Below are 23,065 nucleotides of genomic sequence, written 5' to 3'. Positions count from 1 at the left end.
GGTCTTGTTCAGAGTCTGGGCTTCCGGAGAAAACAGGATATGCTGCCTGGGTTGTGGACTTCATCCCCAGTTGGCAGGGGAGAGAAGGGGGCGGGTGCAGGAGGCAGCTGCTCAATGGTTCTCTCATCATTGATGTTTCTATCTCTCCCTCTCCCTTCCTCTCTGAAATCAATAAAAATATATTTTAAGAAAATAAAATAAAGATGTGTTTGTTTGTTTTTTAATACCTACTATGTACCAGACACTATGTAGCTTAGGATACAAAAGTGAGCGAGAGAGGCCAGAAGTGAGGAGACACAGAAGAGTATGGAGCCTCTAATCCAAATTCCCAGAGGTTCCCAGAGGTGATGACTCTTGCACTGGATGCTGATAGAGTTATCAAAGCAAATACAAGGATAAAGGAGATTTCAGGCTCAGGATACAGTAGAGTGGAGACAAAGCATCTAAAGTCAGTGTAAAGGGGGTGGACGTCAGCATCCAGAGCAGCTGTGTTGCCAGAGCACAAAGTAGGATGAGGGAGTCCTCAGGGTGAGGTCCTTGCAGACCAAGCTGAGACTTGATTTGCAAAGCTGTGGGGTACAACTACAGGATTTCAAGTAGAGTGTGTGGCCCCCCTCTGACATGCCATGTGACCTCTAACGCCCCCGTTGACCTCTCATTTTCTTCATCCTTCAGCTCTGGGTATTTCTCATGCATGCTGGGTGTGCTTTCCAGGCTGTGCCCTGACAGGGAATCGAAACCTGACCTCCTGATTCTTTAATCGAACAGTTCAAATTTAGTAAGTTCAGAGCGATCAGAACTTTCTCCGAGTTAAATTGGAGCTTGGGGGAGACTAGACTTGGGACTAGAGATGGAATTCCTACATACGATATCATTACTCACAAGGAGTTCAGTGCACAGAGGTGCCTGCCGGCTTACCTACCTGTTGCTTGCTTTCTGGAAGTCAAAGTAGGCAAACGCTTCTTCACACTGTGAGAAGCAAGAGAGCAGTTGCAAACCCAAATGCTCTTTACCCTGGAAGATGGGTAAACACTGGCACATTCATTCATTTATTGCAGCCTTATTTTAAGGCAGGCCAGTACTACACCCTCTCTCTGCTCTCCTGGAATTCACAATCTTGTTTGGATAACAGATATGTAAACAGACCAAACCGATCCTTCTCCTCAAGCATTTAAAATGTACTGTTTTGATCTGAAGGCACATGGTAAGCGGTGATTTGTTTTTCTGCGGAGATCACAGTGTCAGAGGAAACTCTGAGCTAGTGAGTGAGCAGAACCAACAACTCAACACCTAAGTCTAAATTGGCTGTACTCTTCTTTATCACCCTCTCCTCAAAACTGAGATTGCCGTAGCTTGGTATGTTCCTGAGGGGGGTAAATTAAAATGGTAGCTATGCTGTGTTTTATAAGGAAAGTAAGTTCCATCGCACTTTTTGAGCATTTGGGGCATGCAGAGCAAACTTGGAACATCTCCTGTCATTGCTATGCACTGTGAAAAGTACATGTTTAGCATCTTACGGCTGTTTCCCTCGGGAAAGAGTAGACCAATAGTAGAGGTTTTTGTGAGGAAAATAAAGCAAAGATCCCATTTTCAGCATGAAAAGCATATCCTCTGTTTTCTCCGGAAGCCCAGACTCTGAACAAGACCCAGTCATACAAACATTGGCTCCTGGAGAGAAGCTAATATCCTCCTGGGAGGACGCACCCGATGCCGGTAAGTTTCTTCTGTGAATGTATCTAAGGGTTGATTTGCAATCAAGATGGTCAGAAGGACCTCCTCATGAGGAAATCAGAGGGCAAAGTCAGGTGATTGTCTTCCATAATGTGTAGACTATGAGACTTCTTAAGGAGAAAAACCCAGAATTGCACCATTAAATTATTAAAGACAGATCAGGTGACTGCCAATTTCCTTCAGAACTGAAACTTGAAAGCTCATGCTTCAGGCAGTCGCTGTCCTTGCACAATTCAATGAGGGAAGTGCCCAGCACAGAACAGTGAGTGTGTGAGTAATCCAGGCATCCTCTTTGGCATGGTGCACATGACATAGCATGACTAAGAGGGGATGCATTCCATCCTGCCTGTCTTCATACAGTGGGGCCAGATGATAATGGGGAGGAGGGTGCCAAACCATGTCTTCTGTTTCATAGCTTAGATAATCAAGCCTCCTCCCCAGCCACTTTGTAAATTAGCATATGGGACAAGATCACTTCTAGTGCATCATGGTTCACAGGCTAGAATGCTTTGACAAAACCAAGGACAATCGCATGGAAGATGCACATCCAAACTTTGTGCTTAGCAAAACGGAAGGATTTGTATACATGCATTTAAGTACAACCAATGGACACAAAACTCTGGGGAGGGAGGGTATGTATGGGAGTGGGGGGAATGGTAAGATATGTACACAGATAATAATTTAATAAATAAATAAAAATCAATTAAAAAAATCCCACTAAGACCCAAGGTGGATAAGATGTTCATTCAAAACTTAACTATTATGTACAGCCATCCCCATAAAAGTTCCATATTTGAGGGGGAAAACTGTTAACATGTGGTTTTAAAAATTAAATATCTCTCTCATGAACTTAAAAAAAAAAAGTTCCATGAGACATCAGTTTTCAAAACATGTTAGATTCATGAAAACTCTGAAGTAGCTGTGCCTGTAGGGGACCCTCTGCTTGGTGACCCTGGGCCTGCCCTGTATAGGAAACATTGTCTGGGCCTTGCAGGAGCCCAGGGAAGTTTACCAGGAGCTTTCCATAGGAACCCCGCATGTCTCTTAAAGGGGAAATTAGAGTCCTTGGCAGTGCCCCATTTGTTTCCCTTTCACCTGAGAGCAAGATGCTGGGTAATCCCTGACCTGTTTATACTCAGTGGGGATTCTTTTCAGTGCCTAGTCTACACATCTGAAAGAAAGGGGGACATAATCAGATCTCCCTGCACCCAGGCCCACCCTTGTGCCCGGTGAGAGGAGGAGGCCAGAGCCGCAGCCTGCTCTGCAGTGTAACTCCACGTGGGGAGGAAGCATCAAAGAAATCTTGGATCCAGAGGCAGAGTCACATTATCTCAAAATAACAATCAGCCATGGGAATAAAGGAGGGTCTTCGTCCACATATGCTTATATTCACAGGCCGACATTTGCAAAGATGTTCACCAAAAAGCCAGTTGTTATCTGTAAATGGCGAAATCTCTAATTATATTGCTAGCAATCTCTAATGGGCCCTAGCCAGTTTGGCTCAGTGGATAGTGTTGGCCTGGGGACTGAAAGGTCCTGAGTTGGATTCCAGTCAAGGGCACATGCTTGGGTTGTAGGCTCAATCCCCAGTGGGGGGCATGCAGGAGGCAGCTGATCATTGGTTCTCATCATTGATGTTTTAATCTCTCTCTCCCTCTTCCTTCCTCTCTGAAATCAATAAAAAGATATTTTAAAAATATATCTTTAAAAATAAACCAATCTCTAATGGTTACCTCTAAATGGCATTTTGGGGAAATTTTATTTTCTTTCTTATACTTTTCTATTAGGATCATTTTTATAATAAACATTTATTCTTTTTATAACCCGAAAAAGGGAACTATTTTCATATTGGAAAGAAAAGCATTATTGTGTCGGTTGAAAGCCCTAAAATGTAATGGAAACTACAGTAAAATGCAGTCACATAACTATGTTCTAACCCAAATAAAAACCAGTGCAAGACACTTTCTTACAAGCATGTTAGATGAGGTTATGGAGAAATAGGCGCTGCTCCATGCAGCTCCTGGAAAGGAGGGGAAGAATTTCTAAAGAGTCACGGAAGCACCTCCTTGTTGGCATGCTCAGAGGCCCTGTGCTAAGCCTGGGGATTTAACACCATCTCACAGTCTTGCCTTCTGGGAACTCAGAGTAGAGAACTTAGAAATAGGCAAGTGTCTCCCAACCTTCCCTTGTGGTCTAAGCTCTTTACCTTATCTCTCTTTCCTACCCATTAAGGCTTGCCATGACAAAGAGTTAAGCAGCAAATGAGTCTCTGCTAATACCTTGCTTTATTTTATTTTTTTTCCTTCTGAGGAGGTTGCTGTCTTCTTTCCTTCCTTCATTCTAGGAACTTAGATGCATTTGACACAGGTCACCTGGCCATAGTATCTCCAACATGGATATAAATAAAGGTTTATTTCTTTTCAGTTTCCAGAGCATCACAGGATTCAAAAGGTGGAATGACCCACTGAATGAAGGCAATGTAATACTATTACAGATTACCACTATGTCGAAGAATCCTTTCCCTCCAATCATACTGTATATAAGGATGGGTCTGCCTGCAGACCCGTGAGGCCACTTAAAATGGAAAGAACCAAACTATGGCTTCTGTATCATCAATTAGCTCTATTACTTGCAGAGCAGACATTTTAATGACTGGTTGATCTAGTTTTTCCTGCTGGATTAGCAAGCAACTCAGGTGCCCGGTATAGGTCACTATATCAGATATCAAAGCTACTGCAAAGTCTTGGATCTTAGAAACAATATTACTCTCGCCTGCTTGGACAGGCCACTGTTCTCCTTCTATCTCACTGGACACTGGACACTCCAAATACCCTACTGGAGCTACTGCCCCTCCAGGCTATTCAGCGAAGTTCTGGGCTTTCACTTTTTTTTTTTTTTATGGTCCATGTTAACTTGTTACCTTTAGGTAGAAGGCAAGGGGAGGTGTTGCCTTCTTCCAGGGAAGCATTAGCGTTTTATTATTCTGCTGGGTGAATTCTCACTGTGTGAGCTCTAACTGAATTTTCTACTGGCCTGACCACACCTGGGCGTACTGGGCAATGGGAGGCTTGGTATGAATAAAATTTTGCAGCTTTTATCCCTATTTCTGGGCCATGAAGGAAGGCACAGCAATGGGAGGTAAGGGTGTGGACAGAAATCAAGTACCGTGAACTCCACGGTATTTCCCGGGGTGGGCAAGTCCCTAGGGGGCAAAGTAGAGGACTTACTGGAAGAAGGGTGAAGATAGAGAGGAAAATATATCACTATGAAGGTGAAAAAGCAGAAAAGGTGGAAAAGTGATACATAAGCAGGTGAAAAGTGCCAAAGGCAAATTTACTACCAACATAGTATTGCTTTAGGTAGACCTGCCGATTAGTTAGAAAACCTATTGATTGCTACAGGGTGTCAGACCTCTAAAAGTGTTGATACTTTCTTTCCCTTTGGGTTAGGCCAGAGGGAGAGATCTCAGCAAGACACAAAGACTAAATCACTCACCCCTGTCTTATCTAGGCATCTGTTCAGTGCTTTTCCTCTTAAGTGGTTTGAGATAATCCTTGGATTTAATAAAGATAAGAATAAATTGAAAGCTAAAAATACTCATTTCACTGAGAAACTGGTTGGATTAGTTAAATTCTCTTTGATTATTTCTAGTTCAGGTATATTTGATTTAAGAAAAACACAAAGCAAAGCCACATTTTAATAAAGGAGCAGTTAGGAGTACGGACCAGTAAGCTGCCATAACCTTTGTAATTTCTTTCTTTTTTTTTTAATATTTTTTTATTGATTTCAGAGAGGAAGAAAGAGGAAGAGAGAGATAAAAGCATCAATGATGAGAATCATTGACCAGTTGCCTCCTGCATGACCCATATTGGAGATCGAGCCCGAGACCCAGGCATGTGTCCTGACTGAGAATCGAACCGTGACCTCCTGATTTATAGGTTGACACTCAACCACTGAGCCATGCCATCTGGGCACCTCCTTGTAATTTCTGTGATTCTTTGCAACATCCTTCTACTACATGTTATCACAATTCATTTTTATAACGGAATCCCTGATTTTCTGGAGAAAATGCTCTAATTCTTTCAAGAAAGCAGCTAACAATTTAAAAAAATCTTTTTTCTCTTTCCTCTTGGTGTCCAATCTTGTTTTCAAAGCAGGTCTTTGTAAAATTGATTTGAATTTGATGATTAGTTTTACATATAAATCTTCATGAAGGCAGAGATTTTGTAGGTTTTGTTCACTTGATATTCCCAGGGTCTAGTGTATAGCAGACATTCAACAATTACATGTTGAATGAATGCATGAAAGAATTATGTAAGTAAGCAGCATTTTGGCACCAATAGATAAAAATGTTAATCTAGCCCTGACCGGTTTGACTCAATGGATAGAGCGTGGGCCTATGGATTCAAGGGTCCCAGGTTCAATTCCGGTCAAGGGCATGTACCTTGGTTGCGGGCACATCCCCAGTAGGAGGTGTGCAGGAGGTGGCTGATCATCTAATAGAGTAGAAATGTCAAGTCACAACATTGAGCAGAATAATAAGGACTCTCCAAAAGATAGTAGGGAGGCACTCAGTAGAGGTTATAACAACGTTAGTTACACTCTAACCAGTTTTGCTCAGTGGATGAAGTGTCAGCCTGCAGACTGAAGGATCCCAGGTTCGATTCCAGTCAAGGGCATGTACCTTGGTTGCAGGCACATCCCTAGTAGGGGGTGTGCAGGAGGCAGCTGATCAATGTTACAGAGTCTGTCATTGATGTTTCTAACTCTCTAACCCTCTCCCTTCCTCTCTGTAAAAAAATCAATAATGTGTGTGTGTGTGTGTGTGTGTGTATATATATATATTTAAAAAGCTAAAAACATTACTTAAAATGAAAGAACATCTATGGAAGCACTTCAAAAATATTAAGTTATAGATCCTATCTAATGAAAGAGTAATATGCAAATTGACCATCAATTCAAGTCACAAGATGGCTGCCCTCATATGGACACAAGATGGCCACCACAAGATGGCCTGCAAGGGCAGGCAGTTGTGGGTAGTTAGGGGTGACCAGGACAGCAGAGGAAGGAAGTTGGGGGTGATCAGGCTGGCAGAGGAGGGCAGTTTGGTCCCCCCCAACTGCCCTCCCTTGCTGGGGGGGACCCAGGGCTGCAGGGGAGGGCAGTTGAGGGGCACCAGGCCTTCAGGGGAGGGCAGTTGTGGGCAATCAGGCCAGCAGGGAGGCCAGTTAGGGATCACTGGGCCAGCAGAGGAGGGCAACTGAGGGAGACCAGGCCAACAGGGGAGGGCAGTTTTGGGGAACCAGCAGTTGGGCATTCCTCAAGGGGTCCCAGATTGGAGAGGGTGCAGGCTGGGCTGAGGGACAATCCCTCCCCCCATGCACGGATTTTGTGCACCCGGCCTCTAGTATATTATTAATAGAGTGAGAGTGTCCCATGTCCCACGGGGTTCAGGGTTCGGGTTCCAGCTCTGGAGGAGGATCCGCACAAATGAAAGAGACAAGACAAGAAATAATAATTTGGAAATTGGGGGCCAAGCGGAAGCCCAAGAAAAGACTCTGCTTTGCTCTGGCCTTGCCATCCTTTTTATTCAGGTTTGGGATACACCCATTGCCCTTAGGCAGGCAATTTCAGTAACAGGCACACTATCTTATCAGTAAGGATTTACTGGGCTGTTTGTTTGGTAGGGAAGTTGCTTCAGCTACCATTGTTTTGACTAAACAGTGGGTGCCTAGCTGTGTCCTTTGCCAAAGCTCAAGGTCTCCAGCTTTCCAGGTTCCTTGCCCACACCTCTCTGCTAGTGAAGACAATGAGCGGTTTCCCACAATACAGTTTTTACATATGTGTGTTTTGCAATTGTATTGTGTTGTGTTTTTTTTTTTATGTGACTGTGTGACTGAAACACTGTACTATGAATGAAGGTGCTGAATGGCATTTTTGAGTCTGTGTTATGTATGTGAAATTCCCATAAATTTCTGGAGGTCTGAAATGTTTATATATATATATATATATATATATATATATATATATATATATATATATATATATATTGTTGTGCCAGCAACCAATGTACATGCCCTTGACTGGGATTGAACCTGGGACCTTTCAGTCCGCAGACCGATGCTCTACCGCTGAGCCAAACCAGTTTAGGCTGTTTTTGTTTGTTTTTTAAATCCTACACTTCATCGGCTTTTATTTTTATTTTTTAATATATTTTATTGACTTTTTACAGAAAGGAAGGGAGAGAGATAGAGAGTTAGAAACGTCCATGAGAGAGAAACATCGACCAGCTGCCTTTTGCACACCCCCTACTGGGGATGTGCCCGCAACCAACCTACATGCCCTTGACTGGAATGGAACCTGTGACCTTTCAGTCCCCAGGCCGACGCTCTACCGCTGAGCCAAACCGGTTTCGGCTGGAGGCCTGAACTGTTTTTGCAAAGAGGCAGAAGCACTGTCACTGTGGTAATGAAAAGGAAAACTTTCATTCCTTGAGAGCCCACCGGGTAGGACACCCACACATGCGGAGGCAGCCTCAGGAAAATGGCTGGGTGTGCTCACGGGCCATTTGAATGAGTTCAGCAATCCAACTGTGAGAGCTGCCTAAACAAAAATGTAAGTCCACCCAAGAAAGTGTCTTTGAATGCTCTGCTCATTGGGAAAGGGAGAAGCCCCTGGGTTTGTCCAACTTCCACGCCAAAGCAGAGCTTGGCGAATTCTCATCACTTGGGAAGAGGCAGCCCTTTGTGCTGAGCTATCTGCGGCTCTCCTGGGTGTAAAAAGAGCTGAAAGGGTCATCAGATACTTAGGCAGATGAACTGTGATCACAAGAGAATGGAAGTATAGGGGAGAAAGCAAAACCGTCTAGGGATCAAGCTGGCCTGGTTTGTGTGTCTCTGATTTCAATTATTTAAAAAAAAAAATTATTCCACTTATTAAATGTAGATAAATCACAGAATTCTGCCTAGCCTAGCCGCCAAAAGCTCCAAATGCCTGAGATAGGAAGCTGTGGTGTGAGTGAGTTGGTCTAAGCTTTTGGGCTGCTTCCAACTTCGCTAATGCTCATGCCCTCCAGGGTCAAGGAAAGAAGTGATGTAATGCACTTAGCTGGGCCCCTATACAATGGAACGGAGAGGAGGAGGGCTTACAGGCGGTGACAAGTTTAGCGCATGACTTGCCCCAGGGATGGCAGGAAACAAAAACATCCACAGCCATTGGCTGCGTCCCCTTCCCGACCGGGTATCCAGCTCCCATTCTGGAACCTTGAAGCCCTGATTTCCTGGGAAGAGGGGTGGCGCTAGCTGACGGAGCGTCAACCGTAAACACACACCCCCCTACGGAGACTGGCTGCGTCCTCTCCGCCGGGATGGGCGTGGGGCCGGCGGCGTGCCACCCGGTCGCCAGAAGGTCCCTCCAAAGCCAGCCGCCGAGCCCAGCCGCGGCGCCCGGAGCCCACCGAGCACCAGCGCGCGAGGAGCCTGGGGCCGCCGGGGCTCGCTCAGAGTGACCGCGCCGCCCTCATTCATTCGGGGCGTCCTGCCCGCGGGGAGCGGGGCTTCGCCGCGGCTGCGAGGGGTCCCGACGCGGAGTGTTAGGGCTCTGAGCTGCCGGAGACCGAGGCCGCCCAGAGGTTTGCTCGGCGCCGCGGGAGCAGCCGCGCCCCAATCCAGCTCAGCCCGCAGGGGCCGGAGCAGCTCGCGGAGCCCGCAGCCTTGCCCACCGCCGAGCCGAGCCGGATCCCGAGACTGAGCGCCACCACTTCCTCCTCCTCCTCCTCCTCCTCCCGCTCCTCCCGCCGCCCTGGGCCGCGGCCGAGCTGCGGTCGGCAGGCCTGGGCGTCTGCGGCCGCGGGCTCGCGGGAGGCGGCGGCGGCGGCGCGCGGGGAGGATGCTGCTCGCGGTGCCCGCGTCCTCGCCGTCCCCGGCCGCCCGCGGGGGCTTCGCTGTGGCCGGGGCGCCGCGGGCCGCCCGCTGCTGAGGCCGCTCTCCGCCCGGGCGCGGGCCGGCGGGTCCGGGAGTGCGCGCCCGCGCGCGCCGGTGTGAGCAGCAGCCGCCCCGCCGCCGCCCCATTGTGCGTGCGCCCGCGGCGCCCGGGAATATGTGGGTGAACCCCGAGGAGGTGCTGCTGGCCAACGCGCTGTGGATCACCGAGAGGGCCAACCCCTACTTCATCCTGCAGCGGAGGAAGGGGCATGCGGGCGATGGAGGCGGCGGCGGCGGGCTGGCTGGTAAGAACCCGCGGCCGGTCCCTGCGGGAGTGCGGGGGGAGAGGGCCCCCCTCCCGGGCGCTGCGGCGCGGGCCGCGGCCCTGGGTTTGCGGGCACCCGGAACGCAGCCCTCCCGTCCCACTCTGATGGTGGGAACGCCTCGGGAGTCGTGATTTTCAAACTGTTGAAAGAGATGCTTCTTTTCTGAGCCTGCCAGGCTCTGGGCGCTCCGTGTACTGGGCGTCCCATAAGTGGGTGATGGTGATGGGAATGGAGACGAGCTAGTCTGGAGTGGGGGTAGTATCGGCTCTTAGGAACTGATTGCGGTACTGCTTTCTTCCCCCCCCCCCCCCCCTTTTTTTTTTTTTTTTAAAGCAATCGCTTTACATGGGGCACGAGTGGTGGAGGACGATTCATCTCTACTTCATTCCCTTTCGTGGTAATGGCAGGATCAGGTATAAAATGCTCTTTTGTTTGCAGGGAAGCAATCAGTAAGGAGCTGGTGCGGTCATTTCCTATAGTAGTTTGGACCAGAGGGAATGAATAAGGAAAAGGGGATTTTTTGTTGTTGCACCGAATTAGACATAGCAAAACAAGTTATGTGGTTGTAAAAGGAATTAGCAGTCTTAACTGCATTGTAACTATTTTAACTCAATCACTTCTCCCCGCACCCTCTCGCAAGGTATTCATATTGTAACTATTACAAAAACCATGCAAGGTATTCATATTGTAACTATTACAAAAACCATGCCGTATCACTCAGGGTTATAAAATCAGACCCATATCCCAAGTCGTGCCATATCAGAAAGGTTTTCCTTCATCAGCTAACAAGCTTGCTTGGTGACAGGTTTTAAGTAATCTTGAATTGCATACTAGAGAAAGTGGACCTTTGGTCTCCATGTTGGTTAGAATGAACAGAATTGAATTACTTTTTACAATGAAAACGTCACCAGAAGAAACAGGCAAGGTTCAACCAGGAGAGAGACTGCAGCAAAGAGAGGACCCTTGACCAACCACTTGAAAATCTTACCCTCCAGGACCTTGCTGCTATAGCCCTTAGAAAAAAACACTCTTGATATAATTTGTATTCAGTTGTGATTGTAATTTACAAACTAGTTTTCTCAAGATTAAAATTCTAGTATCATATAGTATGGCATTTACTGGTTTGAAAGATCTTGGCTAGTGCCTCAGATAGCCCCTAAGTGATCTGATTTTTCTGCACTTTTTTACCGCAGAAGAGAAGGGAATCTGCAGAACTGCAGGCCCCACTTTGTAAACTCTGACCAGTGTACTAGCATCAGAATTTTCCAGTTCATTTTGTAGAAGTTGTTTAACTACATACATGAATATGTAACTTGCATGTCTAATATTGGGATCAACCCAGATTGTCCTTGAAGTCTAAGACAGCAATGTGGAGTTGAGAGTTCATTGTATTAACAAAGAACCTTTCCTGCCTGCGGTTAGCCCTCCTACTCCATGTTAACTACTAAGTATTTATTTTCCAGAGTCGTTTGCAATAGGTTATGAAATCTTCAGAGACACAGAGCCTTATTTTTCTAGTTAACATTGTTATTGTATGCCTACTGACTCTTAGAGCTATAACTGACGGCAGCCCACTTGGAATCTCATCATTGGTGGCATTTCAGATAAAGTTGAACCTTTTCAATTGAGAAATCATAGCTTTTACACATATTGCTGGAATAAGTCATTCCTGCCAACAAAGACTATTTTCAGCCCACAGGAAAAACTGTTTGCTCTGCTGGGTTGGTGCCACATCAAACATGGCAAGAGCATTTAAAAAGTCCTCATTATGTACAGTATATTCTGATTCTAATGTGAATTCTTTCATGCATTCATAAACTCACTAAATCACTTAACAAATATTTGTTGGCAACTTCTGAAGGGCCAGTGTCACGATGCTCACAGCCTAGTAGGAATAAAAAAAATGTTGATAAAATAGTCATATAGATAAATTGATATGAAATTGCTAGTCCACAGGGTCACAGCCTTGTTCAGAAACCAGAATCCAGCCTAGTGGAAGCGAAGGGATTTCTGAGGAAGAACAGCTCAGATTGGGTTATCAGAGCCAGTGAACAGCACAGCAGTGGGGCACGGTCACCACCCTAGATGGCAGGAATGATGGTGCTGGAGGAGAGTGGGCTGGAGTCAAGCAGGAGGGGCTTGGACCTCTGAAAAGCAGTCACCCCTAGAAACTCAGACCCCAGCAAAAAGGGGATGGGGAAAACATGCCACTGCCTCTCATCAGTGGAACCCAACAGGCCAACTGGGCAGGGTGTCCTGGCGATCTAGTCCCTAGGGATCAGCCTCCAAGGAGAGATGTGGGGGGTGGGGCCTAATTAAGAATGATCAGCTCTAAATCAGAAGACCATGATGTTGCTCACCCCAGTCAGGAGTCAGGGTAGGGTGGGGGCAAGGAAAGATTCCCTGAAGAAGTGGCAGGTGAGTTGACAGTTGAAGAAAGAAGAAATTAACCTGTGAGGAGAAAAGGTATCAGTTGTTGGAGTTTTTCTGGAAGAGCTCAGGAGCTCTCTGTAATGTGCATGCATCTGGACCAGTACACATGGTCTACTCATCAAATGGATGACAGATGGGTAGGAAACCTGCTCGAAGTGAATTGGTCAGGAGTGCTCAATGGCCCATGATACTTGGTAACATGTGAGTGCAAAAGGTGTAAAAAATAGTGGGCTACGGTTTTAATTCAGTTATTCTCTTCCTGATTCCAGGCAATATATGAATATATGTAGGTATTGACACAAGATGTGTTTAAAAAAAAAACAAAAAAAAAAACACCTCTGCTCATCTTGACCAACAGACCTGAACCTTACCCACTGAGCCAATACAGCTAGGGCCTTTACGAGTTTCCTGGCATTTTTTTTTCTTTTTCTTTTAAATATATTTTATTGATTTTTTACAGGGAGGAAGAGAGAGGGATAGAGAGTTAGAAACATCAATGAGAGAGAGAGACATTGATCAGCTGCCTCTTGCACACCCCCTACTGGGGATGTGCCCGCAACCAAGGTACATGCCCTTGACCGGAATCAAACCTGGGACCTTCAGTTCACAAGCCGACCCTCTATCCACTGAGCCAAACCGATTTCGGCATCCTGGCATTCTTTGTCTTTTACATTTACACAACATTTTCAAGTTCATTTATTAAATTCCACCAAAAACAAAACAACAGCAGCAATAAAGACTTCTGAACTGTTGGGTTTTGATCGAGAATAAAGTCTAGTATAAATAAATTTGGGCAAAATTGGTATCTTTATAATATTGAGACTAACGGTCCATGAACATGATATGTTCCTCGATTTATATAGATCTTTTAAATTTTCTCTCAGTGATGTTCCGTAGTTTGCTGTTCTAAGGACACTGCGTATACTTTCCGCTTTGCTGTCCTCGTGCACAGAGAGGACCCACTTTATAAAGAGATCAGGTTCAAATGGAGGGGTGGCTCCCAGACCTGCACACAAAAGCCTGTTGTGTCGTTGTGTACAAATCAGGAATTTGTCATTGAGACTAGACAGTTTGTAATACGAACAGCTGTGGCAGATATCACCTGGAGGTCTGGGGCCCCAGGTGTGCATCATGGCCAGTGGATACAGGCAGTGCTCAGGGGAATTAGAAAGCCACCAGGGCTGCTCTTCACACAGCTCTGTGTTCCCTAGTCCTCTAGGGCTCTGGTCTTTTCCAGTCCTTCCCTCAGTAAGCAGACAGCTGGAGTCAAGCCCCAGCCTGCCTGTCACCAAGTGATGTGATTTGGGAAGTTTCTTCCTCTCTGAGCTTGATTTTTTAAAATATATGTATAAGATGATTTAATAACCTCTCAACCAATCGATGTGAGCATTATGGGAGACACATGATGTCAAATACAGGAACTATAAAGAGCCATTCATAGTTGACATCCCATCATTTTTCTCCCCTTGCTGATGATCTCATGTAGGTGTTAGGAGGCAACTGCTCTAAGCAATTCACACCCAAGTGTGAGCCATTCAAGAGTTCTGCAGTTTACAGAGACATGGCATTTTTTAAGGGTGCTGTTAAAACAAATAGTATCTATCTGATAGGTAACTTAAAATGTTAAGTCAAATATTCAGGTTTTTTGTGAAAAGTAATTTTTGATGAGCAACTTTAAATTGTGTCTACATACCTTCTTTCCTCCTGGTCCCCCTCCTTCCCTACCTGGACATGTGCATTTTGAAAGCTTGGCCAGTAAACACAGTATAGATGTTCTTTGACTTACCATGGGTCACACCCTGATAAAACCATCATAGTTGAAAATATCCCACCTTGAAAACGCACTTAATACACTTAATCTACTCACCATTGTAGTGTAGCCAACATTAAATGTGCACAAGCACTTCCCATTAACCTGCAGTTGAGTAAAATCATCTAGCACAAAGTCTTTTTATATTAAACTGTCATGCAATATTTTATGCATATCACTTTCAGCATTGTATAGTCAGAAAATCATAAGTTGAACCATCAAGTCAGGGACACTCTGTACTCTCTCTCCTTCCCTCCCTTCCTCTATTCTTTCTCCTCTCTCTTCTCCCTCTCCTTGCACAAATGACTCTCTGCTATGGCAGATGGGACTACCAGAGAGAGGACCCGGGTAGAAGACAGGGAGGGGCCACCTTCTCTCTGTATATGTAGATACAGAAGTAGATTTTGATAGAGACATGCAGCTATAGATAGATAGTTAATTAGTTAATTGGGAATTTGTAACTTAGGAATATTGGTTCTAGTACAGTAGTCACCCCTTATGTGCAGTTTTGCTTTCCACGGTTTTAGTTACCCCCTGGCGATCGCAGTAAAAAGTATTAAATGGACAATTCCAGAAATAAATAGTTCATAAGTTTTAAATTGTGCACCATTCTGAATAAGGTGATGAAATCTTGAGTTATCTCCTGCTTGGGGTGTGAATCATTCCTTTGTCCAGCAAAACCACGCTGTATGTGCTGCCCATTAGAAAGTCACTTAGTAGCTGTCTGTCTGGTATTACAGTGTTTGTGTTCAAGTAGCCCTTATTTTACTTACTAATGGCCCTAAAGACATTCATGTAGCTTTTATCACAGTATATTGTTGTAATTGTTCTATTTTTTTAATTGCTCTATTTTTTTTATTGTTAGCTATGGTTGTTAATCTGCTGTGCCTAATATATAAATTTAACTTTATCAGAGGTATGTATAGGGGAAAAAAAAACAGATAGAGGGTTTGATACTACCCATAATTTTAGGTATTCCCTGGATGGGAAGTGGGGGTGTCTTAAAGTATTCCCCATGGATAAGGGGGGACTGCTGTAGTTAAACCAGAGAGCCATGAAGAAGTCATTAACCCATTTCCCCCGTTTCTTTGTGTGTTGTTGTTGTTGCTTTCCTATTAGATGTGTGTTCTAGAAAGCTCAAAGGATGGGCCAGTTATTTTTTAAGGTGTTCTGAAATTGGCAAATGGCTTCTGGTGTGCTTCAAAGGGCATCTCACAGTTTTGATTTCCACATCCCTGGGGAGTTAGGTTTCCTATGGGTGGGATCCATTAAGGTTCTAACTCTCCATGGGAGATCTGGATTAGAAATTTTCGTTGGAATGAATCAACTCTTCTACCTTCTGTTTGGTCCAAGTTGTACAAAGCTTGGTGAATAACTCTCCAGTTCATGAGATGAGGTCTGTGATATGCACCCCTAACCTTTCATCTCAGGTATTGTAAGACTTGCTGGGCACGTATTTGCTGGAGGAAAGGTCAAGTAGAACATTGAGAACTTGAGTTCTGTTTACACTCTAAACAAAAAAAAGTGAACCCTGTTTATCCATTTAGTTTTTTTTTTTTTTTAGATTGTGTTTAATACTTCTTAATAAGGAAAATTATTTACATTTCAGTAGTACAAATGAATTTTTAGAAATTTCTTAGCCTAGGAACCAAGGTAGTCTAATAAAAATAAGCAGGACTTAAATTTACATTTGGACTCTTAAATTCATTTACTCTTTCTCATTCCATTGGCATTTTATATTATTTACATATCTATTACTATAATGAATAATGTAAAATAAATTATTTCTAAAAGCATCTTCATAATAAATTTTCAAATCTATGGGGTCTAAAGCTAAATTTCAAAAAGTCATTGTTAGTATGACCATATTTTATAAATGCTTGATTAGTTGTTTGCGCTATAGTATTTAAGCAATAGGAATATATCACTGTCTTTTAATAAAATTATAAAGTGTTAGTGCTTCTTTTCTACTTTTATCCCGATACCCAGATGTGGGCCCTTTAACTACAGTTTCTGTAAGATCCTAGAGGTGTGAGTGCATGCGCACAGTGCATGTGTGCTGTGAGGTACATGCATTGAGTGCATATGTGTGTATTGGGAAATGCAGCGAGTGAGGGAACAGAGGGCATGGAGTGAACTGGTCGGGGGTCCACCCTCAATCTCAGGTCGGATGTTGTCCTGGCTACTCCCTTCTGGCCAGATGCCCCTCAGATGCCCTGGGGACTCCCACGCTCTGTAGAGTAGAGTACCCAGCTCTGACAGGCAACAGAGAGAAAATTGGGGTCTGAATACAGAACAGTGAGTTGGCATTTCCCTTCTGCACTCTAACATCCAGCTCAGCCTGGCCACTGGGCAGTTCTGATTGGATGGCTTTCACTAAGCAATACGGACCATGCGCTGTGCTTCACCCAACCTCCTCCCAGGATGCTAATCCTGAGGATAAGAACCTCGAACTTCCCCTTTCTTCCTGTTCTCTGTTTCACAATTGGCTCACTTCTAATCTCTCAAATATGGCCCTGCCTGAGTGTAACCTGTGATCTTTAGGAAGAGGGTGCCATGTGCCTCTGACTATTTATCTGCTGTCACCTGTTTACCTGAGCCCACTGTCCCTGTCCCCTCCACCCCACTCCCAACCACAACCCCGTCTTTCCTCATAAAAAGTCGTTTTCCCCTCTTCTGGAAACCCCCATCCTCATGGCAAATCCCATGGAGTCTTCATAAAGGCATCATGTAGTTTTGATTTTTAGAAAGATTTATAAATTCATGGGCTTTTTTTCCAGGTCTCCGTTCACCATGGCTACATACTAGTAATGAGGGTGTGTTTGACCAAGCAAGCTCTCCATGACCTTTTCACAACTTAAATAACTCAAGTTGTACCCTTCGTAGAAATATCTATGAGGATATAATAACTTCAGCTAGCAGAGGACACATCCTCCTCTTTTTTCGTGTGTGTGTGTGTGTGTGTGTGTGTGTGTGTGTGGCCATTTCAGTTTGTCTCAGGGACTGTCTATAATGGGGTGGTATAGTTGTACTAAACTCTAGCATATGTACTTTTATTTTTATCTGTTTATTTTAAGTATATTTTATTGATTTTTTTTTACAGAGAGGAAGAGAGAGATAGAGAGTTAGAAACGTCAATGAGAGAATCATCGATCAACTGCCTCTTGCACACCCCCCACTGGGGATGTGTCCACAATCAAGGTATATGCCCTTGACCAGAATCGAACCCAGGACCCTTCAGTCCGCAGGCTGACACTCTATCCACTGAGCCAAACCTGTTTCGGCTAGCATGTGTACTTTTAAAGGCCACTTAACAGATTTTTGCTGTGCCTATAACCCACTTTTTTAAGGTTTAGATGAGCACAAAGATTTTATAAAGTCCGCCGAAACTGGTTTGGCTCAGTGGTAGAGCGTCGGTCTGCGGACTGAAAGGTCCCAGGTTCGATTCCCGTCAAGGGCATGTACATTGGTTGCGGGCACATCCCCGGTAGGGGGTGTGCAAGAGGCAGCTGGTCGATGTTTCTCTCTCATCGACGTTTCTAGCTCTCTATCTCTCTCTCCTCCTCTCTGTAAAAAATCAATAAAATATATATTTTAAAAAAAAGATTTTATAAAGTCCTAAATACCTTTTATCCCCTTGTTGTAACTCATCAGCTAGATCTCTGTCTTAAAGGATTCATAATGCTTACCAGTACACGGAATAGGAGAGAGCATTTTTAAAAAGCTTAATAAATAGGGATAATCATTTTTGAGAGGGCCTTGGGAATGTCCTTCCAATAAAGTGTAAATGTCAGAGAGAATACCTGTGTGTTTTAAGATTGTTTATGGCAAGTGTATTTATCTTCCGTTGTAAATTGTATTTGCTGTGAAGGAGTTTAAACCTCTTTGGCGGTGGCTAAGCTAAAGGACTTTCTGGAATGGAAGGAGACGCAACAATATCCTCTCCTAAATGTGTGACCGTGGTGCTTAACTGCTTTGAGAGTGTTATTCATCTGAAACTGGGGATGGTTCTCCCCCCCACCACATCTCACATGTTTTCTGTGGGGGTCTAACGAGATACTGAAAGTCTGTTACAGCCAGAAGCATGTCAGGTATACTACAGTGTGAGGATTCATGTTTCCAAATGAAGTCCTCTCTTAACAAAGTTTCATCCATCTATTCAGCAAAATCTGGTTGACTGCAAGCAGCTGTATCAGAAACCTACTGAGCAGCCCTCAGTCCGGTGATCTGCAAGGACTAAGTCAAAAGAACCTATAATAATAAAAGCGTAATATGCTAATTAGATTGGACGTTCTTCCCGATGTCCTTCCGAACAACCTTACTGACAAAACTGTGGCTGTGGGGTCCTAAGCCCACACTTATTGCACTTTCTTTATTTCTTTTAAAAAATATATATTTTATTGATTTTTTACAGAGAGGAAGAGAGAGGGATAGAGAGCTAGAAACATTGATCAGCTGCTTCTTGCACACCCCTCAACCAAAATTTATCTTTATTGTAGAAAGGATTAAATTGCCTTTAACTGGAATTGAACCCAGGACCTTTCAGTCTGCAGGCTGATGCTCTATCCACTGAGCCAAATCAGTTTTGGCCCTTTGTACTTTCATGCATCAGGCCTCTAGTGTGTACATAAAACAGCCTCGCCCACAAGGAGCTGATAATCATTAAAAAGAAGGAAGGACATAGGGGTAGGGGAAGGAAGAAGGAATAAGTGGGAAAAGAAGAGAAGAGAAAGGAAAAGAAAGATGTTGGATATAATAACGGGGATGGTAAATTGTCAGGCTACTTGTTTCTGAAATCCAGGTGAAGTTATTGCTTATTTCTTTGTAAGTACAATAATGCATTATTTTAATATCACACACACAGTTAACCAGTCTCATGTACCGTGAAAGTTTATGCACCTTTAGATTCGGTGTACTTTGTTTCTGGCTCAAAGAAGGAAGCAGAGAGAAAGCCTCTTAACTGTTATGGAATGGGGGGTGGGGGTGAGGGCAGGGCGGCAGCTTTTGTCCAGGTTACCTAGGTATAATCCGGGAGAATCTGGATTTATAGAACTGAATGTGTAAAATGCACGTAGTAAGCGTTTAAATGTTGGTTAGTGTAAAGGTACAGGATGGTTTGCTGGGATTAACAGGGAGAATAAAGATTCAGGCATTAAGAAGTATCAAACTTAGTCCCTCCAAAAAACCCTGAAGGATCTAGAAAAACATCTCTCAGAAAGAGAAATTTCTCTGGAAGGACTCTTGTGTTCCTGGGCAAATCTGGTCCTGATACCAACTAAATAAAGGAGGGATTAGTACTTGGATATTAAATTTAATAACTCCTGGCATTTTAAGCCCAAATAATTATTTTTTTAAATTTATCTTTATTGTGGAGAGGATTAGAGATGTCCCCCTTTTTCCCCATAAACTCCCTCCACCATGGACCTGTTCTCCCTTCACCCCCCAGGCCTTCACCACACCATTGTCTGTGTCCATGGGTTATGCATATATGCATAAAGTTCTTTGGCTAATCTCTCCCACCCACCCACCCCCACCTTCCCTCAGATTTATCAGTCTGTTCCATGCTTCTAGGTCTCTTGATCTATTTAAAATATACATATACATATACATATACATATACATACATACATATATATATATTTCAGAGAGAAAGGGAGAGAGAGGGAGAGATAGAAACATCAATGATGCGAGAGAATCATTGATTAGCCAACCTCCTGCTTGTCCCCTACTGGGTATTGAGTCCGCAACCGGGGTTGTGCCCCAACCAGGAATTAAACTGTGTTCATAGGTCTATGGTTCATAGGTCTATGCTCAACCACTCCTGGTTCATAGGTCTATGCTCAACCACTAAGCTATACTGGCCAGGTTGGATCTATTCCTGGTTCATAGGTCTATGCTCAACCACTAAGCTACACTGGCCAGGTTGGATCTATTTTGTTCATGAGTTTATTTTGTTTGTTAGATTACACATATGTGTGCAATCATGTGATACTTGTTTTTCTCTGACTGGCTTATTTCGCTTAGCATAATACTCTCCAAATCCCTCCATGCTGTGTCAAAGGGTAAGAGATCCTTCTTTTTTTACTGCGGCATAGTATTCCATAGTGTAAATGTACCACAGCTTTTTTACCCACTCATCTACTGATGGGCACTTGAGCTGTTTCCAGATCTTTGCTATTGTAAATGATGCTTCTATGAACATAGGGTGCGTACATTCTTTCTGATTGGTGGTCCATTTTTCTGCCTGTTCTATGAAAGTGGAGTCTTCACCTCCCTACAGGCCTCCATTGGGTTCTTTGCTGTTGTGATGGACAAGTTGAACTTCAGGAATGTGGTTGAATGCAATTCCATTTTCACATCACAGAATCTCCTAGCATTAGTAGAGTTCATTAAAGCTTTGGGGATTTGTTCAAATTATGCATATCTCGAACATCTTAAAAGAAACAAAATAACTGATGTACACCTTGACCGTCATGACTTTTATGAGAGCTTCAAACCCGATGAGGTGTTTTCAGTGTGTTGGCCTGTGATACCTGAAATGTGGAGGGGGGGCGGCGGGAGACAAGGGGAGAGAGAGAAACCAAAAACCAGTTAATGGCAACAATTCTATATATAGCTCTGGTGAATGAGGACTATGTGATATAGGAAAAATCTAAAAGGAGAAAGAGTAAGAATTAAGGATACTAAAAGGAACAAACAATGCCAGCAGGACCTCAGAGTGATACTAAATGCTTCCATTTATTTGCATTGCATATGCCTTCATTTCATCAAAGGAAATAGTTTTTCACCTTCTCTAAAATGGCTAACAAATTGAAAGCTCTGACAGAACTGTGAATTTCCTACCATTTAAAGTTTATGTATATATATATATATATATATATATATATATATATATATACCCTCATGTAACTCAGAAGCTGCTTGAACTTGAGAAAATTGTCTCCTTTCCCCTTATATTGGAGAGAGGCCAACATTCCTGAGTGTTATTGAACGTGGTATCAAAAGAATGTGCCTGAAGCCAGTGACCTTTATAATCACTGTACACTTTTGATGGGGAAGTATTTTCCACAATACTTTCTTTAATTTAAGTGCAGTAGAATCTACTTGTTTTTAGCTTTTGCCTTGGTGTCAGGCCAAATAGCACAATGATGTTCTATACTGCCCCTACAAATATTTTAAAAACAAATACACATGAGAATCCCTGTGTGTGTGTGTGTGTGTGTGTGTGTGTGTGTGTGTGTGTGTACATACATAAACACACACTAGAGGCCTGATGCATGAAATTCGTGAACGGGGGGGGGGGGGGGGGGAGGGAGTAGGGGTGAGGGTCCTTCAGTCCAGCCTATGCCCTCTCATAGTCTGGGAGCCCTTGGGGTTTGTCTGACTGACTGCTTAGGCCCACTCCCCTCAGTGGCAGTCGGACATCCTTAGCGTTGCCATGGAGGCAGGAGAGGCACCCACCATCACTGCACTTGCCAGCCTTGAGCCCCACTTCCCCTGTGGGAGCGCACTGACCACCAGGGTGCAGCTCCTGCGTTGAGTGTCTGCCCCCTGGTGATCAGTGTGCGTCATAGTGCCCGGTCATTCCTCCATTCAATCGATTTGCATATTACCCTTTTGTTAAATAGGATTTGGTAGACTCTGGTTTTTTAAAGAACATTGTATGTGGAGAAAGGGTTTCATTAGAAAAGGGTAATACTGCTTCTGCAGAGCCATTGGGTAATGGAAGAGAGGTGTTGGAGGTATAAAGAGAAGCCATTTAATGTCTCAAGTGGAGTCTATAGCATGCAGTGGTTGGATGAACTTTTTTTATTTTATTTTTCCTTATCTCTATTTTTACTCTCTGGCTAATTCATCACTCACTAATTCATTTATTTATTCATCCGTTCACTCATCCATCCATGAAACATATTAGGTGTTTGCTACATTTTTTTTTAAACCAAAAATGCAGAAATATATGACATCATCCCTGTGTTTGAGAAACTGGATTCAGCAAGAATCTGCACAGATATTTAAGACTGAAATTAGTTTCTTGGGTTTTGTTGGGACTTAATGAGAGGCTGTGAAATGCAGATTGGGTCGTGTGCCCTCTATGGAGAGTTGTTACTAGTGTGGTATGGTGATATGGCATCGTGGATCGTCCACCCTCTCATCCTAGGTGATAGGTGATTTGAGACTCTGCCCCAGGCTGGGGTTTGAGAGCCTGGCAGTGAGCACAGGAATGGGGCCAGGCTGCTCCCCAGCTGTGGGCAGTGACACAAAGTGGGAGACCACGGTGAAGCAAGACTCAGGTATCGAAGAGTCAGACCCCCTCAAAAACCAGAAAATCAGGGTCTAGGCAGTCTTCATCTGGGGCAGTGAATAGAGGCAGCTCCTCTCAAAGATATTAACTGGTTCCAGCTGCGTTCTGTGTACGAGGATGTCTACCTGCTGGGGGTCTGTGTACATCCTTAGGCTGAGTTCTCCATAACTTTTAAATTTGATATTTCATTTTTATGTTAATAATAATATGAAAATAAAATACTCTTTTAAAAATATGTTTTTTATTGATTTCAGAGAGGGAAAGAGAGGGAAAAGATAGCCGAAACCGGTTTGGCTCAGGGGATAGAGCGTTGGCCTGTGGACTGGAAAGGTCCCGGGTTCGATTCCGGGCAAGGGCATGTACCTTGGTTGCGGACACATCCCCAGTTGGGGGTGTGCAAGAGGCAGCTGATCAATGTTTCTCTCTCATTGATGTTTCTGAATCTCTGTCCCTCTCTCTCCCTCTTTGTAAAAAAAAAAAAAAAAAATCAATAAAAATTTTTTTATTTTAAAATATATTTTTTTAAAAAAGAGGAAGAAGA

The 23,065-nt window shown here is 44.0% G+C and overlaps 1 protein-coding gene across 1 annotated transcript in view; it reads left to right on the top strand.

Annotated features, from left to right (window-relative positions):
• The first annotated feature begins 8,963 nt into the window (after nucleotides 1-8,963).
• The window catches only part of TBC1D9 (TBC1 domain family member 9), a 75,675-nt gene continuing 61,573 nt past the window's right edge, over nucleotides 8,964-23,065 (top strand). The window contains exon 1 of the mRNA XM_084884234.1: nucleotides 8,964-9,958. Coding sequence (XP_084740360.1) covers nucleotides 9,829-9,958 — 130 coding nt within the window. The 5' untranslated portion in view covers nucleotides 8,964-9,828. The remainder of the gene's footprint in view (nucleotides 9,959-23,065) is intronic.

This window comes from Pipistrellus hanaki (assembly GCF_964339955.1).
Source record: "Pipistrellus hanaki genome assembly, chromosome: 5".
In the NCBI taxonomy this organism is placed as follows: domain Eukaryota; kingdom Metazoa; phylum Chordata; class Mammalia; order Chiroptera; family Vespertilionidae; genus Pipistrellus; species Pipistrellus hanaki.
Note: the sequence above shows the minus strand (reverse complement) of the source record. Positions and strands in the feature narration are given on the sequence as shown.